The 19190-nt window shown below is 45.4% G+C and overlaps 1 protein-coding gene across 1 annotated transcript in view; it reads right to left on the reverse strand.

Moving 5' to 3' along the window:
* The window catches only part of LOC147021427 (uncharacterized), a 37096-nt gene that overhangs the window by 9522 nt on the left and 8384 nt on the right, over nucleotides 1–19190 (reverse strand). Inside the window, exons 4-6 of the mRNA XM_085890441.1 lie at nucleotides 19102–19190; nucleotides 14852–15077; nucleotides 7079–7208 (exon numbers count right to left, since the gene is read on the reverse strand). The exon at nucleotides 19102–19190 is cut by the window's right edge and continues 11 nt beyond it. Of these exons, the coding sequence (XP_085746567.1) occupies nucleotides 7079–7208; nucleotides 14852–15077; nucleotides 19102–19190 (445 nt within the window). The remainder of the gene's footprint in view (nucleotides 1–7078; nucleotides 7209–14851; nucleotides 15078–19101) is intronic.

The following is a 19190-nucleotide window of genomic DNA, read 5'->3' on the forward strand; positions in this document are numbered from 1 at the left end:
AGTATCAACTTTGACCCCACCCCTTGGGGCAGGGTAAAAAGTTCAAATACCAAAAGAAATGTAATTATGGGCACATTTTTAAATGAAATTTTGAATTTTATCATGTACTTACAGATGCAATCAACACTAGGTGATGAATGAAACACCATATGTAATGATTTTTTGGATTCGAGGAATTCTGGTTCCTGGACTTGGAGTCGCAGCGGTCAAAACAGAAGATTTTCGAAACTCAAAATTTAATATTGGGTCATTCCTGGTGTGAATCTTTTTGCCATCTTTCAACTTTGCTTAAGGTGGGAAGTGTGGTGATTTGCTATGGCACACCATCGACTTCTGTCGAGTTGAATTCTTTCAGACTTTACACCATCAAGTAGAAAACACTTTTTTCGTGTATTTCACAGAAATTTATGTAGAGGCAACCACGTTTTGCCTTTGTGGTTGTCCAATTAGGCACGATAAAGGGACTTGTACGAGAGACTTGAACACGGGGGGGGGGGGGGGGAGGGGGGTAAGAATCAAGATTACACCATTTTGTGATCTGATGTGATCTGACCCCCATTATGATGTCATAAAAAGTCGTTGCAGGTTGGACATATACCACAAAGTATAAAATAATTACACGAGGTTCAAACCAGGTTGTACATCTGAAAACAAGCAGTAATTGTTTGTACATACTTGTATCATCATTAATCTGCGAAACCACATCAAAGTCAGAGAAAGGTTAAGAGTGAGGTTCTCAATCATCAAATGGATCAAGATAAAGTTAATTCAAAGTTAACCAAAGAGTTGGAAAGGAACAACTTTTTCATGCAGGATATTTAACGTTCAAAAAAAGATGTATACAGATATGAGCATTTAATTCCTAGTCATCCACAAAATTGGCACCTCCCACAAAACAGGTGACGTTCACAAACCAAATACCTTCCATAAAATATTTGTTGCATCATACAGCCTATGGCCCATTTAAACCGCACATCTCCTTCGTATTTTAACCCTCAACAGGCCCAACATGGATACAAAGAGTTACTGTACATTTGAATTGATTCATCAACAGTACAGACTCATTAAAATAAAATAAAATTAAAAAAAAGAGAACCAGCACTGCATATCCAAACATGATGCCTAAAATTGACAATAAAACTGCTTTTCATCGTGAAAATAGTGGGATGATAATTTTGTTGCTGATGTGAAAAGGAGGGTTTGTACCTCATGCCTTAAATTGTACAAATGAAAGTACATACTGTGTTGTGCAAAGTTTGGCTTATTTTCACTTTTGTGGTGCTATTCCCCATTAAACAATTTATGGGAAGTTAGAAGCATGAAATATAGGCAAATAATAATTAAAAATTCTGTGAAAGTCAATTTAATATCACACTTACCTTCAAGTATCATACTAAAATACGCAATTTGGTGTCTGTCTGTCTGTCATACATTCGGTCGTTACTTATTCAATCTCAACCAAACTTGACAGGAGGACTAAGGGTCACACGATGGAGGATGGAGCGACTTCATTTGCCCCCCTCCCAAAGGGGGTTTTCTGCCTTGGGTGAAATCAGTGTTAAAGTGTATATTCGTGTTAAGATAGCTAATCACGGCATTTTCCAACACTGCTTCTAATATAAAAAGTAGCTAGAAGGGCACTCGGTAGAGCGCATACCTCCGCCACATAATGCCTGATCCACGAGAACATATCAGGCCCAATACATTTTTAAAATATCATTCTGTATATTGTTTTTGGCTTGATCTCTCAAAGGTGAAGAAATCACTTTAAAAATAAAAATTAAATAATTCTCATATCCAGATCCGGATTCAGATCTTCACCAAAATTGAATCAATTCTTCCTTGTCACACACACAACGTGTCCACTAAGTTTTGACTGAATCCGTCCAAAGTTTTTGAGATATCGTGCTATATATCATTTTTAGCCCGATCTCTCAATGGTGAAGAATCACTTAAAAAATTATAGTGGTCGGATCCAGCTCCAGATCTTCACCAAAATCGAACCAGTTCGTCCTTGTGACACACCGAACATGTCCACAAATTTTCATCCGGATCCGTCGACAACTTTTTGAGATATCTTGTACACAGGCAAACAGAAAAGGGTGAAAACATAACCTCTTTCACCTTTGGTGAAATTTTAACCCTTACCCTATCATCCGAGCCTATCATCATCATATCATAAAAAAATGTTGCTTATATCACTCCTCCTCACAGTCTCATAGATATACATATAGTGGGGCAACTTAGCATAACAATTGTGCATTTTGTGAGGAAAGCACCAAATTTGGCACACGAGTAGCCTATCATATTATGAACAGATTTGGATATTGGGGCATCTCAAATTCAGCCGCTGATGGCTGTGGCAGCCATTTTCCACTGCCTTCAAAAAATTTGAGATGGCCCAATATCCAAATCTGTTCATAATATGATAGGCTACTAGTGTGCCAAATTTGGTGCTTTCCTCACAAAATGCACAACTGTTATGCTATATTTAGCTAAGTTGCCCCACATATATATATATATATATATATATATATATATATATATATATATATATATATATATATATATATATATATATATATACAGTCATGCGCTGCTTAACGACGTTCCGGGCAACGACGGATCGCATATACGACGGATCTGCCAGGTCTGAAAAAAAAAATGAAAAAAAAAATGTAGCTGAAAAATTCCTATCGCCGAGTGATGTCGCCGACGTAGCGCTGCCAGTAGTATAAAAATAGCACGTACAATTATGTACGCTGTACAGTACATAATACTTCATAATGATAATAAACGACAGTGTGGCCCTGTTATAATGCGATCGTTGAGGTCCATAAAATGTCATCGCGAAAAAAAGCAGGGTCGTGCTAAATCGGGATTCAAGGAAATCGGCTTTCAAACTGAACCAATGTTTGCACGTTTACCTTCGAGCAAGTAAATTACCTTTGAATTGAAGAATTCCACGAATAAATCGTTGTTACAGTCGAAATTAAAACACAAACTTCTTTTTGGTGAAGCTTTTCATGTTGTCAAAACAATCGCCCTGTTCCGAAAATATATATCACAATTGACAGGAGCTCGTTTCTTCATTTATAAATTATAACATCGATGCATTGACTACGTATTTATAAAATCCAAACGCTATTTATTCATCTTTCTATAATCGATGCGAGAGGAGATTGTAAGCTGCTGCTAATAACACCGATGGCCGTCATGAACAGCACAAAGGTAAAACTAATGTGTCTTTCGTCTCTCTTGGATGTGTGTTACAATTGCCGACAGTATTCAGTACAGTAACATGCTGTACAGGTTTGTATCCGAGGAGCAATAGGCTACACCATATAGCCTATGTGTCGAGGTTTGTGTAAGTACGATGTTCGAAAACGAAAAAAAAATAATGATGTTCGCACAACGACGACGTCGCTTAACGACGTGTTTCTCAGAACGTAACCCCGTCGTTAAGTGGCGCATGACTGTGTGTATATATATATATATATATATATATATATATATATATATATATATATATATATATATATATATATATATATATATATATATATATATATATACATACATACATATATAATAAACCACAAACACATGCGATTACCTTTTCAAACATTCACGACTGCTGTTTAACAATAAACTCAAAGGCAGGAAACCCGACGTTGAGGCATTACATGCTTATCGGGTCCCCCACAGACGAACACACCCAAGCCTAGATCTAGTGTAATCTATATACCCAAGATATGTTCATTTGTACACTTCAATTGGTGGAGAAACTGCAACGGAGTGGTGAATTAGTCCGATTTAATGCAGTGGGTTCGTACTAGGCCATGGTGATAATGGGAAAAAACCTTTATCATGATAATGGGGCTGATTATCACAATTATCGTGATAATATCACGATAATATAATGTAATTAGCACCTTGAGAACCATGTAGCATACAATAACAATCTCAATAAGAACAAAATGAATAGCCATATAGTTATGTGTGCGTTCGTACTCTATTTTGTAACTCTGTTGCAATTTGTTTAAAGTCAAACCTCATTTTCCTCGATGAAAATCGCTTGCTCCGTTTACCGAGCAACTCGACGAGCAGTTTGCAAAGCGGTTGATACGGAATGTCTGGCCTGGCACGTGTGAGCAAGCTGCTTGCTATTGGAACACACACCGTGTCTAAACTTCATAACCTGTGTGTCTTTTATAAATCTTTGACCAATGCCTTTTTGTAATTTATGTCGTGCAGTGATGTCTCCTTTATGTCTAATTGGGACATTTGTGAAGAAACTCATATACGACTATCTTCAGACTTTTAAAATAAGGCCTTTGATGTGGAACTTCACAAATAATAAATGCCAAGCAATCCCATGTTGTGCCAAAAATGGGATTCATAAATAAATAAATAAAACACACGACACCATCTTGCCTGCTTAGTTCAGTCCAACGAGAACGGTGAAACGAGAAGAAGAACAAGATGACCTGCTTGTCTTTGTCTTCAGTGGCAAAACTCTGCACACCGAGGGTGCTCATCGACTCCATCTTCGACATGATGTTGCGTTGAGTGCTTAACCTCATGCACAGACAAAGCACATATAAACAGATCGCCGAATTTGTCCCAGAAAGCAGTTTTGGCACCTTGAATAGTTGGTTGTTACTTGCAAAATCGAAGATTTTTCAAGTACATCGATTAGTTGATTTTGTTATTCTGTCTGTTTATCTGTTTATCGCCTACTGGTCACAATTTTACACCAATCTTCACGAACCTTCACCACATGATAGAGTTTGTCATAAGGAAGAAGCCTATTGCTTTGAGGTCAAAATGTCAAAAGGTCAACAAAGGCCGAATTTCTAAAATTGTCAATTTTCATCCGATTCACTTGAAATTTGAAGAGGAGTTGCATATTTTTGTCATTGAATTCACCACCAATTATTTTCGAGGTCAAATTTGTTTTATGCATTTTGCAAGTATCGTGCTCTGCACGACATCTTCTTGTTTTGATGTTTATCGTTTCATGATATACCATTTAAATTACATATTGGAGATTATATCACCTGCTATATTTTATAGTGCTGCATTTAATATGGGTATATCTTTTGAAAGAAATTAAACACAATAAATGCTAAACACAGCCAATATACCATCAATATACGGGTTCAATGTGTGATTTATCTCCTGCACATGCACAGCAGTTATCATGATGAATAGTTTCCATTATAGTTATCGTGATAGCAAATGGAAAGCACAATAATCGTCCCATTGCAGTTATCGCCCAGGCCGAGTTCCAACCCTTACACATCGTCATAAGAATATAATATGAAACAGAACTACAACACATGGCCTTGTGGATAGATTAACTTGCAATGGTAGAAAATATTGTTGCGAATTCGCGCCCGCCGGCGTGCGGATGGCCACGTCACTCGAATCGCGACCGCGTCGCCCACCGGATGGACAATTCAGTCGTGACCCTCTCGGAACAACGCCGGGAGCTAGTCACGGGTGGGGGTTTAACCCCACCACGACCATGCCAATTGCCCACCCGCGCAGGATAGGGTTGCTCGGCAAATTCGATCTACCCAAGTACCTGCGCGGATGGTCGACCGGGCGATCGTACCACGCCACAGGCCAACTCCGGACACGAACCGCTTACGCGGTCCGTTCCGTGCAACAGTGATAACTGAGCGGTGTTATCGTCGACCTCGACGGTTCCGATTAATTACCGGGTGTCTTAAGCCCACAACGAACCCTTTACGTGAAGCAGGATGGAGGGTCAATAAAGAAAAGACGAAGCGAAACGGGAAAACTTCACACAATGCACATTTATTACGCGACACACGGCAAGCACACATATACAGCCAAACAGTCAAAATGCACATACATCAGTTAAAACAAAAGAAACAATGACGCAGAGTTACTACCGAATACGCATATACACGGCAACACTTATACAGTTCTACTTTACAGAAGGTGCCGACAACATTCATTTGAAAGCAAAAGAAAAGGCCACCCTCATAGACAAGGGGGCAGACGGGGCCCGTGGGCCTTTATGGCGTGGGACGTGGCAGACTGAACGAGTCCCACGAGACCGTTGCAGGTTACCTGCACCCTCGCGGTGCGATGGTGGGCGAGCTCTCTCCGGCGCTCCTTGTACGAACGCGCAGGTCCGCGCGACACAGCTGGCAGAGCGGCGCCTCCAGTCCATGTACCCTCCGCGACGTCCGGACTCTCCACCGACTGCAAGCGCCAACGAGCGGGTCGCACTGCAGACCGCTTCTCCAAGACCCAGACGGGCAGAAGACCATGAACCGCCGACTGACACTAACACTCTCACCGACCACCCTGACCTGACCTCCTCTGACCTGACTCCCTCTGAGCGGCGCCTCCGTGCGCCCTTTTATTTCCCCGGCACCCCGCCCCTCCCTTCGCGGCACGCGGGGGGGGGGGGACATTCCACTAGAGAAATTGGGGTGGGAGTTGTTGTTGTTCCCCTTTTGTGTGCGTGGAGATGTTGACGGTTGCTGGCGGAGTGGTGAGGATGGCGTGGTTGTTGAGAGGCAGGTGTGGTTGTGGTTGTTGTGAAGCGGAGTTGTGGTTGGTGGTTGTTGTGTGATGGCGCTTGAGACGTGGTTGGTTCAAAATAAAGATAGAACAGAAAAACGGCTATCTCAAAGCGTCGCAGCCCGAATGAATCACATAAATTCCCTCTAAACAACGGGTTTGGGGCTAACTACACATGTACTGAGAGATACCTCACCTACGGGCCCTGAATGGTGGTTTGCGAATTTCCACAGCCGTAACACTACCCCTCCCCTTTTTACAGACTCGTCCCGAGTCGTCAAATTCTGGTGTGCCATCACGTGTAGTTCTCCCTAGTACGTTTTACCTTCGGATCCCTGAGTACGACATTCATGGTATTCGTGTCCCCAAAATAAATAACCTGAGGGCTGAGTAACTAACTAAACAAACCCACTCATACGGACGACTTAAATAAAATTGCCGGCGCTAAGACAGACATGCCGGGGGCGCACTGATATGTACAGTACATCTTACTTCCAAATTCTACACTAACCATGGCCCAGGATCAATGGACTCTGCAGGAAAAAGAAGTCAACAGTCAACGGTGAACCGGCGCACGGGCCGACACTGCAGGCCCGTGTTGTAGCTGCCAACAGGACAGTCCTTGTGGCTTGCCGACAATCCTGGCGCACATAGCAATGAACAAGGGGGGCAAAGCAAAATTGAACGAGGCTGGTGAACAGGGGCAGTGGGCATGGCATGGCAAAGGCAGCAGGCAAACACAGCCTGCAGAACAAGGCCATGGCAGGCAAACGCAGCCAGCAGACGATCCGGCCGGCACAGGCCTCGTAGTAAAACACAGCCAGCCGATGAAGTGAACCGGCCTTTGCCTTTCAATGGAGGTTGGTGGAGGGAGTGCGGTGGTGCTGGCCACTCGGAAGGCGGGCTCGGACCTGCCTACTGTCTCCCTCCCACCTATCGCCTTTGCCTGTCACTGTCCATACCCACTCCCTTAATTTGTAAAACCCAATTTCACCCCAACTTAATTTTTTTGTTGTTGTTGTTTTTTTATCCTTACTTCCCCACTATAATTCGTCTCCTAACCCCCTTTACTCTCCTTGTTCGGCTAACCTATCTCGTCACCTAGCCTACTCCCAACCCCTACGTTCCCTTCCCGGAGGGGAATGAGGGAGAGCATCCTGTGTCGAGGCCCAACTCAAGCCTCAGGATGGCCTCCCCAGACTTCAGCGATCTATAACACAAAGTGGGTCCAGCAGCCCACAACCAGAGCGAAGGGAAGGATGGTGCGGAGGGGTACACTTCCTAATCTACCCTAACCATTAACCTTTAAGCTACCCCGGGGCTTTCAACAAGCGCCTCTCGCTTAATCTATTGGTTCTATCAACCCAGATTCCCGTCGCCTGTGTTGGTGTCCTCACAATTTTGGGCCTCGCCCTTCAATTTTCCGCCCGTGCCCTCACACGGTTTCATGGCTGGGACGCGTGGCTCCCTTGGCAGGCACTACCCTCTGCCGATTCTCTAGCTACGGCACCCCCGGGCACTACACTGCCTCCGAGCCTACCAGCTCCCTAAACACCGGGGAGTGCCCTCCCTGGTGACTCCACTGAAACGCTCACGTGGCAGGCTGGCTTCCCGGGCCCCTTTCCGAGGGTCACCCGTGCCCACAACACTGCCCACGCGGCTAACGGCACCCCGGGCCCCCGCATCATGCGGGTGCACCCGTGCCCACTACGCTATCCCGGCCCCCCATGGGCCCTTGGCCTACCGCGGCCAACTAGCCCGGTGCCCGTGGTACCCACTCAGCGATACTCGCCGTTCGTAGCCACACTCCCAGCCCGTCAACACGGCTCCTGCACCCCTCCAAATGGGTTTCGGGCCTACTTTCCCACCAACAACAAAACGACCCCCATTTTGTCAATTTAACTACCCCAGCTAACTCACTTTACACTGACCCCGGGGTCCCTTGGGCGGGAGTCACTCCTCCCCCCAATCACTCATCGCACCATGCATTCCACAATCGCTCCATACACCCAGGCTCGCTGGCCTCACTCACTCATCACGTCACAACACAACTCACCAACTCTTCAACACACACACACACCGCTGAACTCTGCCATCCTGCTAACTACATCCCCTAACTAACTCGTGCTCCCACGTCGTCCCTTAAAATACAGCACGTTCCATTTAACACTACGTAGCGAAGCTACGTCCCCTCGACACATCCACAAGTCTGTCACTGTCTCCAAATCATCAAAAATCATTTCCCCTCCTAAATCTCACTAAAACCCTCTACCTAATCCATTCCATGGACTCCATGAGGACTTACCCCTGCCCCATGAAGTCGGTCTAACTAACACTAACCCTTCCCCCTAACTAGTTGTCATCCTTTGCCCAGGCCAGGGGGTCTTCCACCCCTTGCCCGGGAATCCTGCTTTTTTTTTATTATTATTATTGCGCAGCACCAGCGCGGCAACTCGCAACCTGCGCACCAGCGCGGCAATTCACAGCCGCGCACCTTTGACGTGACGTCATGGCAGCTGTTCGCGTCCCTCGTCCTTCTTGGACGGTACCATCCGGCAGGGATTCACCCTCCTGACGGATTCCAACTATACACGCAGCCATGACGTCACCCGGCGCATAAAAAAAAACACAAGCCCCACGTCTCGAGGGGTATCCCATGCGAACACATGTGCTCTGCCCGTGGAGCTTAACACACCCGCCCGCGTGGAGAACCCGTCCGGTCCAAATCCATAATCCTGCCGAAACTTTGTCCGTCCGCGGGATCAGCAACATCCACCGCTGGTGTTTCCGGACCGGGTTTCACTCCCGCAAGTGCGCACGTGGGGGCCTCGTGCGTTGCACAGCACGGACCGCGCGCTCGCTGCTGGGTGAACCTGGCGCGGTCCCCGAAGCAACTACGGCCGCTACCCGGCCTTTGTCCCTCTGTCGCCGTTGTCGTCGCCATTCGACACACGCACTCCCACGTGTCACGATGCTCACTCTCCATTCCATCACACTCACACTCGAAGACGCGGCCGCGTGTTCCCGCATGCCGACCGACATCTCCCTTACACACAATGACCTTGCACACACTGTCTCTCTCACACTCGCTGTGACATTCACACACGGCGTGCTGGGAAGTACGCCCTTCGGCACACTTGCCACCACACCACTCGCACACGGGGTCGCTTCCACACACGGGGCGCACTCACACCTTGCACTACACACACCGGGACCACCACACTGGGGATTCGTGTCCCCACAAGGGGTTCCGGGGTCTCTATACCCCCCAAGCTCGGCGTGCACACGTTCGCAGCTCCCGTCCCCTCGAACTCGCTCGACACGACCGAACTCACCTGGTCGTGATCAGCTTCAAGGGAGAATAGCGTCTCCCTCTGTTCCCGAAGGAGGCTATCCAGCTGCTCGCACCGGGTCCCAAAACAGTCCGCCAGCTCCCCCTCATGGTCCTCCACTCCCTCCCTGTGTGTGTGTGTGTGTGTGTGTGTGTGTGTGTGTGTGTGTGTGTGTGTGTGTGTGTGTGTGTGTGTGTGTGTGTGTGTGTGTGTGTGTGTGTGTGTGTGTGTGTGTGTGTGTGTGTGTGTGTGTGTGTGTGTGTGTGCGCGCGTCTTTAACCCCTTCCTTATCGTGCAGTCTCTTCTCTATTTTTTTTATCTCCCGCGTCTCTATACATTTTCTCTCCTTGTTCCTGATTTCTGTCCATCTGAGTCGTTCTTCCTCTCTGAGCCCCATTAGCTGTTCGTTCTCCTTCCGGAGTTTCTCAGTCTCCGTTGACTCCAATCTTGCCCCCCGTTTTCGTTGTTAAATTTCAAACTCGTATCGTTTTTGTTTTCTCTCCCACTGTTCTTTATGCTTCTCAGCCTCCAATCTCATAGTTTCTTTCAATTGGCTTCGTTCTTTTTCCTGTTTCGTTCGTTGTTCTTCCATTATCTCTGCATACCTCAACCTTGCTTTCTTTTTCAGTTGTTCTTGTCTTTCTTTTTTAATTTCTTTCACCCCCTGTCCCTCATTCTCCAACCTCATTGTTTCCTTCAATTGGTTGATCTCAAATTCATGTTCTTGTTGTTTTCTATCCCACAGTTCCTCTCGTTCTTCCTTCTCCAATCTCGTTGTGTCCTTCAATCTCCTGATTTCTCCTTCCTGCTTCATTCCTTGCTCTTTCACTTTCTCCTCGTACTCCAACCTATTCTTTTCCTTTTGTCGTTCAGTTTCAAATTCATACTCTTTCAGTTTTCTATTCCACTGTCTTTCTTGTTCCTCATTCTTTAATCTGGCTTTCGCTTCCAACTGTTCGATCCGTACAGTGTGGTTCCTTAACGTTTCATTCTCCGTTCTCGTCGTTTCCTCTCTCAACAACCTCAGCTCGTTCTGTAACTCAGAAGCTTTCTTTTCCAATTCCTTTCTCATCTCCTTTAGTTGGTGAATTTCCAATTTGTGTTCCTTTTGTTTCTTATTCCACTGTTCCTCTCGTTCTTCCTTCTCCAATCTCGTTGTTTCTTTCACTTTGTTGATCTCTACTTCCTGCACCATTTCCTGCAATTTCTTATGGAATTATTGCCATTCCTGTTTTCTTTTTATCGTCTGTTCCAGTCCTTCTCTTTTCCGATTTCCTTCTTCTACCTCCTCCTTCAGTTGCTTTACTTCCAAGTCGTGTTCGCATTTTTTTTTCTTCCAACTTTTTTCCCATTCTCCCTCTAAGCTGTTCCTATCCTGGGAGATACCAATTTGCTCTTCCTCTTTCCTTTTATTCTGTTCACTCACCTTTTGTAGTAAAAACCCACGCAACCAATGTACCAATGTCGTTTCCTTATGTAGCTTCTCGACTGTGCTGGCTTAGTCCTCTTCTTGCTCCTGAACTTGTTCCTGTGCATCGGCCAATCGTTGTGCTTCCGTGTGCACATTATCCTCATGAACCCAGTCTGCGTTGGTTAAGTCCTTTTCCAACCCCCGAATTCGTTCCTGTGCCTCGTCCAATTCAATCTGCAATGTACTGCCGTCGCCCTGCCTCGCCTGCCATGACCCCGTGCTTTGAAGCAGTTGTTGGGAGCGCTCGCCTCGTGTCGTGCCGTTCGTAGCGCCATTAATCGCGGTCTGCTCACGCCTCGTGCCGCGCTGAAGTGCGGCCGCGCCGCCATCTTGCGACTCCGTTTGCCGGCAAAGTTCGTGCTCAGAATATTAGGGTGAGCTCCCCCACTGATTACAATTTTCTGATACGGGTCCAAACCGCATGGCGAAGGCGTCCTCGACCATGGATTCTATCAATACATCTAAAGGCATACCTAATACCCCCGGCACCCGTTCACCTTGGGACTCCATCTTATTTCTCGTAAGGGGTTAATTTTAATTGCTCGTAATTTGGAGGGAATCGGGGGTCGCTCCTCTCACCCCTGAACCGATTCCCCGTGAATTTAGCTTGGAGACGGGAGAGTTTGTTTCCCGCTCTCTGACACCAGTGTTGCGAATTCGCGCCAGCCGGCGTGCGGACAGCCACGTCACTCGAATCACGACCGCGTCGCCCACCGGACGGACAATTCAGTCGTGACCCTCTCGGAACAATGCCGGGATCAAGTCACGGGTGGGGATTTAACCCCACCACGACCGTGCCAATTGCCCACCCGCGCAGGATAGGGTTGCTCGCCAAATTCGATCTACCCAAGTACCTGCGCGAATGGTCGACCGGGCGATCGTACCACGCCACAGGCCGACTCTGCACACGAACTGCTTAAGCGGTCCATTCCGTGCTTCAGTGATAACCGAGCAGTGTTATCGTCGGCCTCGACGGTTCGGATTAATTACCGGGTGTCTTAAGCCCACTACGAACCCTTTACGTGAAGCAGGATGGAGGGTCAATAAAGAAAAGACGAAGCGAAACGGGAAAACAGTTCACACAATGCACATTTATTACGCGACACACGGAAAGCACACATATACAGCCAAACAGTCAAAATGCACAAAGAAGTTAAAACAAAAGAAACAATGACGCAGAGTTACTACCGAATACGCGTACACACGGCAACACTTATGCAGTTCTACTTTACATACAGCGCCGACAACATTCATTCGAAAGCAAAAGAAAAGGCCACCCTCATAGACAAGGGGGCAGACGGGGCCCGTGGGCCTTTATGGCGTGGGACTAGGCAGAACGAACGAGTCCCACGAGACCGCTGCAGGTTACCTGCACCCTCGCGGTGCGATGGTGGGCGAGCTCTCTCCGGCGCTCCTTATACGAACGCGCAGGTCCGTGCGACACAGCTGGCAGAGCGGCGCCTCCAGTCCGCGTCCCCTCTGCGACGTCCGGACTCTCCACCGACTGCAAGCTCCAATGAGCGGGTCGCTCTACGGACCACTTCTCCAAGACCCAGACGGGCAGAAGACCATGAACCGTCGACTGACACTGACACACTCTCACCGACCGCCCTGACCTGACTTCCTCTGAACGGCGCCTCCGTGCGCCCTTTTCTTTCCCCGGCACCCCGCCCCTCCCTTCACGGCACGCGGGGGGGGGAACATTCCACTGAAGAAATTGGGGTGGGAGTTGAGTTCCAACCGTCATTCTTGTTTACCAGGGAAATCCGGGTGGGAGTTGAGTTCCAACCGTAATTCTTGTTTAATCCAGGGAAATTAAATCCAGGGAAACATCTAGGGAAATCGGGGTGGGAGTTGTTGTTGTTCCCCTTTTGTGTTCGTGGAGATGTTGACGGTTGCTGGCGGAGTGGTGAGGATGGCATGGTTGTTGAGAGGCAGGTGTGGTTGTGGTTGTTGTGAAGCGGAATTGTGGTTGGTGGTTGTTGTGAAGCGGAATTGTGGTTGGTGGTTGTTGTGTGATGGCGGTTGAGACGTGGTTGGTTCAAAATAAAGATAGAACAGAAAAACGGCCATCTCAAAGCGTCGCATACCGAATGAATCACATAAATTCCCTCTAAACAACGGGTTTGGGGCTAACTACACATGTACTTAGAGATATCTCACCTACGGGCCCTTCATGGTGTAATGCGAATTTCCACAGCGGTAACAATATGATCGATAAGTAGAACAAAGGATAACATATAACCATCATTGAACCCATATTTTAAGCGACAGTACAAATGTTGGTTTTGCTTGTCTTTCACAAAGTGGCTGGCCATTGGCCATGCCTGATGTTCAACTGTGGCAGGAACTAGTCATTTGTTCAGGGTTGTTGGCAATAACTCTCCGACTGTTTGCAATAGACACAGTGGGAGTTTAACAACCACCAAAGCCCATTAATGGCAACTGGGTCCTCCGGTTTAATGTCTACTCAAAGAGAAGGGCGACATAGTGGTGCCGAGCCTTGCCTGCGGAACAACAATATGACAATTTGTAGCTGGGTCAGGATACATAGCTCAGAGGGGAGTGTGATACCTCCCAGTCATCCTGCCAGCCCTCTCTATTCCCAGGAGTTGGCATTAAACACTGTAAAATGTCAACGACATATCCAACTAGAGAGTTTATAGAACACATTACCTGGCGAAGTTACTTCAATTATTTATTAATAAAATAATGATTTTTATCTATCGTTTAAAAAAAAAACAAAGACAATCCAAAATTTTAATGCCATTGAATGAAATAGGCATTTCCGAACATTACCTTTTTCACCACCCCCATTGAACCTTTATTTAAATTGAAGTTCTGCAAAACTGGACGTTCTTGAAAGTATTATGAAGGCGATTTGTGTTCTACAGTGTTCAAATATACAATTAAATTGAAATAAAGGGATTTTACCCACATTTAACCCAGCGTCTATTACACGACCGCATCGAAAAACATTACATTCGTTATTCATGCTCGTTATTTATGTCCTTTACAATGCCCTTAAAAACAGTAAGTTTCTTGTTTGAAATAATTTTCCATTTTCTTTAACTGCCATGCAGGCAGACAGCGAAACGAATGATCTCACTCCTCTCTACGCATGTGCGATTGGGGCGGATTCTAAGCCAAGGTACATTCAAACAACAAACCCGTCTTCCTATTAAAATTCAACGTTCGTTCAATTTAAATAAATTGTTCCTCAATCACAAACCGGAGATCAGAAACTGATGATGGACGGATGGACAGACAGACTTGAACCAATTGCTTTAACCACACTTTTCGCTTTGTGTACATGGGGTAACAAAGAGCTCCAGGTAAAGTACACTACGGTATTACAAGGTATTTGTTATTGGGCAAATATATATATATTTTTTATACAATGTCGAGGCTCGTATGAGAGTTTGTATTTGAGTCAATTCCACCCCCCCCCATAAAAAAAAGAAAAGTATAATATACTTACAGAAGGTAGAAGGAATGTGCTGCTAATTGAGACCACCTTGTAATCAGCAAAGGCTCCATTTGCCAGGTGAGCAACAGGTTGGCCTCGAGTTAGATCGTGGCTCTCTTCTAGTCCCAAGGCTGCAATTTGACCCATTCCTTTAAAGCCAACGGTGAATGGAAACAGGACTTTTGACCCATATTTCCCAGATGCAATGCTGACGTCAGTAAAAGTGACAGCCAGGAACCTGTAGGAAAATGTCAAACATCTCATTTTGTACCTGTTGTGAATTTTGGTGCATCGAAAGTTTGTATTTCAGTCAACCAAGCACAGTATCAAAATAGCAACAAGAAAGCAACTCAAAATGCAACGCTCGTCCGCATCTGCTTTGTACTCAAACTAAACTTGATGAAAATGACAGTTAAAATTTTTTTAAAAAACATTGTACATTTTATTCATTTGTGTTCTCCACAATCTTATAATAAAGGTTTATTGAACAATTTATGACAAAAGGTCCATTGCTAAAAATGCTACGGCCTGGAGATACACACTGAATCTCAATGGTCAACAACGATTTTGATTAAAACATTTATGGCTGGTCTTCCACTTCACCAATGATGCCACCGTTACAATCTGTGATTCCCCATTTGGAGTAGAATGAGATGTGCCAGTTTCAAATTTTTCTGATCAGCCGTTTCAGATGATAAGTTTTCAATTATTTGTGTGTCATCCAAGATAGCTGCCACTCCACATGACCTATGATGTCACAATTTTCATTAAAATATTCTCCATGGAGGAAGGGGGGGTGGTCACTCCTTCCCTGAGAATTTTGTTAATCAGACAAGTGATTGCTGAGAAAAACAAACAAAAAAAAGGCCAGAAAAGGGTCAAACAACAATGACAACAATAATAATAATAATAATAATAACAAAACGATAAATTAGTCTTCTCAATATTTTAATCATAAAGCTTTGTTGAAAATTTGATGACAAAAGCTCAAATGGTAAAAAAAAAAAAAGGTTATGGCCTGGACAGACACACAGGCAGATAGACAGACAGACACACAGAAGTGACTGCAAAACCGTCTTCCACTACACGGCGAACGGGCTAACTATTACAAGTATCACAAACATGTAGACTGCAACACTCTGTGTACTCTTTTCATGTTAAAGTCACACAAGTTCCTTCAACAATCCCCTCAATATCCATTTCTTTACATCGAGATTGTCCACCCAGCTCTCCCTTGTAGGACGTCCAAAATGTCTGACACGCATGGCCCATTCATATATGCCTTTTGTCCCGTTCTCCATTCTACAAAACAGGCTTCCAGTGTTTCTTGAGGTTGGTCTCTCTTTGAAATGCCCTCAAGGTGGCGACTCATCCTGACATCGTGCCCAAAAACCCAATGTCTTTTCGTTCTATTGATTTCCGTCTCATCTCACCATGTTTGTTTGTTCCATCCACGTTTGTTTGCCCCCCCCCCCATTTCTCTAATTATGGTTTAGTAGCAGAGTACCCACCCCCACGGGCGATCATGCTGCAAGCATGCAACATGTTCTTTTGACACGTACCTTTATTTGGGCGGTGTATAGGCCACCGACAGCTGCCTCAATCGCTCTCGAGAATAAAATAAAAACAACTCGGGTTCACTGATCTCTACTACTGGATTGGTCACGACGACTCGTGCGTGAAGCCACCGGAAGTGCACTTTCCGCCATCTTGTCTCCCCCAAAAGAGGCGAACTGTCGTAACAGCAATGTTGAACCGGGCCCGGCCGATTTTGCAAAATATATTTCTCCAAATATATTTCAACTTCTGTCTAATATTTTAATGGATTTTGAAGTAAATTACTGTTCCTATTACTCAATCGAATTCCGGACAATTCCCTTGGAGCTCCTTGGCAATTGCAAGGAGGCGATCAATGGATATTATGAGGCCCGACACCGGGTTGGATCGGAAAACAAACATAGGCCTAACATCCAAGTTACATTAGGCTCCAGGTCACTTCATCAATAACAAAACAAAACCAGTCATGTTTTTTTCTGTTATTTTAGGCAATTTTTTGTTATTCTGCGTTTCTTACTGATTTCGGGGCAAGGTTGTAAGCTACGAGATGTTGGCTTGAAGGGCGTTTTGAGACCAAAGTTCGCAGGTAAAAGTTAACCATGACGAGGCCAATAACTCCGTACAAAGCCTTTCAATGTCCAACACATCCTGAAACCTTATAAATATAATATCCTTCTCGTAAATAATATCATGTAGTTGTGTACTTTTCTCACAGGCAGCGTGGGGTACCCCCCCCCCCCCAATCTCAACACTCCTTGTGTGTTATACAATGTAAAGTTCAAAACATATTCAGGAGTTACGTGTTAAAAACTGAAAAATTACATCAATAAATGAAGAAGATGATTAGACTGCTTTCATTTTGCACACAAGAATGTTTTAGAATGTACAAACTTCAGGTTAAATAAACATTCCCCTACCATTTGGAGGAGTGGGGGAAAGAATCCCCCCCCATCAGACTCTCCCCCTCTTCCCCCTCATTCACTTCCCTCCCTTACACCATGGATGCCTTCCATCCCACCTCTCTTTCTTCTCTTAATGTTGTCAACTTTATATGTACTCAGGGATCAGGACTCGGACCATTAGTATTAATTATTTACATCAATGATTTGGAGAGAGGGGTGAAGAGGTTTTCCAAATTTGCAGATGACACAAAGCTTGGAGGGAAGGTGGATAGCAGAGGGGGTGGTGATCAGATTGAGGAAAGTGTTGATACTCTCATAGATTGGGCAAAACATTGGAGAATGTAATTTAACCTGAGCAAGTGTAAGGTGTTGGGGATGGGGAAGAAGTTCTTCCGAAGAACAATATAAATAGAGATTACAGGATACAAGGGGTAATGTCGGAGTGTGTCACATGGGGGAAGGATCTCGGGGCGGTAAGAGATATGGGAGGTAAGCAGGCAGCACAGTGTCAGGCAGCAAAATGTGAAGCAAATCTGGTTTTCAGTTGTATTTGGAGGGGGATCAATTATATATCAAAAGAGTTGTTAACATCACCCAGGAATTTAGTGAGGGCCACATTTAGAATATTGTGTGCAGTTTTGGTCACCACAACTCAGGAAGGACATCGCTGCCATGTCGAAGGGTTCAACGCAGGGCGAACAGATTGATTCCGGGCCTCACTCGACTCAGCTGAGGAGCGGTTGAAGGAGACAGGGCTTTGTGCAATAGAAAGAAAGAAAGAGGATACGAGGCGATATGATTGAGATGTTTAAGGTATTGAAGGGCATCGACAAAATAAGTGCAGAAGAATTATTCAGCAGAGTAGACACAGTGATCGCACCAGGGGCACCGCTTGAGAGGAAAGAAGAGTCGAGTTAAGAAGGTAGTGAGGTAGGGGTCTTTCACTCAAAGAGTAGTTAATGCATGGAACGGTGTCCCTGGAAAGGAATTGGTGACAGAAACAGTAGATGGGTTTAAATTGGAATTAGATAGGAACCTGGAAGTTATGCAGATTGAGGGGTAGAGGAAAAAGATTGGCTTAGTGGTTCAGGTGGCGGCTTGGGATCCCAGGGTCCTGAGTACAAGTCCCGTTGACCGCTGAATTAATATACACCAGGAGGTTGACTCAGCCTGTCATCCTTCCGAGGTCAGCAAAATGAGTAGAGTACCAGTGTACTGGTAAGGGGGACACTTCATCAGCGGCACAGCTGCGTTCCAACCAATGATGCAACCAGCAGCCACAGGCTGCACTCGATAGAGAGAGAGGGGTAGAGGGATGTTGGCAGGTCTTTTTGCAAGTTTGAGGATTGATGGATGATTATGTGCACGTCTGCAGTGTTGTTGATGGGGGTGGGTCTTGTCAAGGGGTGTTGTGTGTGGTTGTTTTTTTGTTTTTTTTACCCAAGACTGTCCGGCCATGCCCACTCCTCTGGAAGTTGGGAAAAAAAAAACTCCATAAAACCGTCACAAAAAACATTTAGAATTTTCTTGTGTTGATGTGGTGCAGGTATGAAGGGCCGAAATGTCACCACCTGAGTTTAATCACCGTGTGTATGACATCACAAAATACACTTAACACATGAAAATGTGAAATGTCAACGTTCCCTGTCAGCGCACAGACGTAAAAGGTGATTAAACCACGCAAAGCGACATTCTCTCACGGTCACACGAGGTCTGTGATTTTCACAAGTTCATTACACCAACTGATAAAACTTTGCATGAGTTACATGAAAAGTTTATTGCTTGCATTTGGAGATTTCTTACTGCCAGTCTGCTGTGTTCGTATTCGCTGCAGTGATGTTTTGGGGGAGACAAGATGGTGGAAAGTGAACTTCCGGTGACTTCACTCCTCC

Source organism: Eptatretus burgeri, chromosome 8 (genome assembly GCF_056783735.1).
Source record: "Eptatretus burgeri isolate ZD-2024b chromosome 8, Ebu_testis_v1, whole genome shotgun sequence".
Taxonomy (NCBI): Eukaryota; Metazoa; Chordata; class Myxini; order Myxiniformes; family Myxinidae; genus Eptatretus; species Eptatretus burgeri.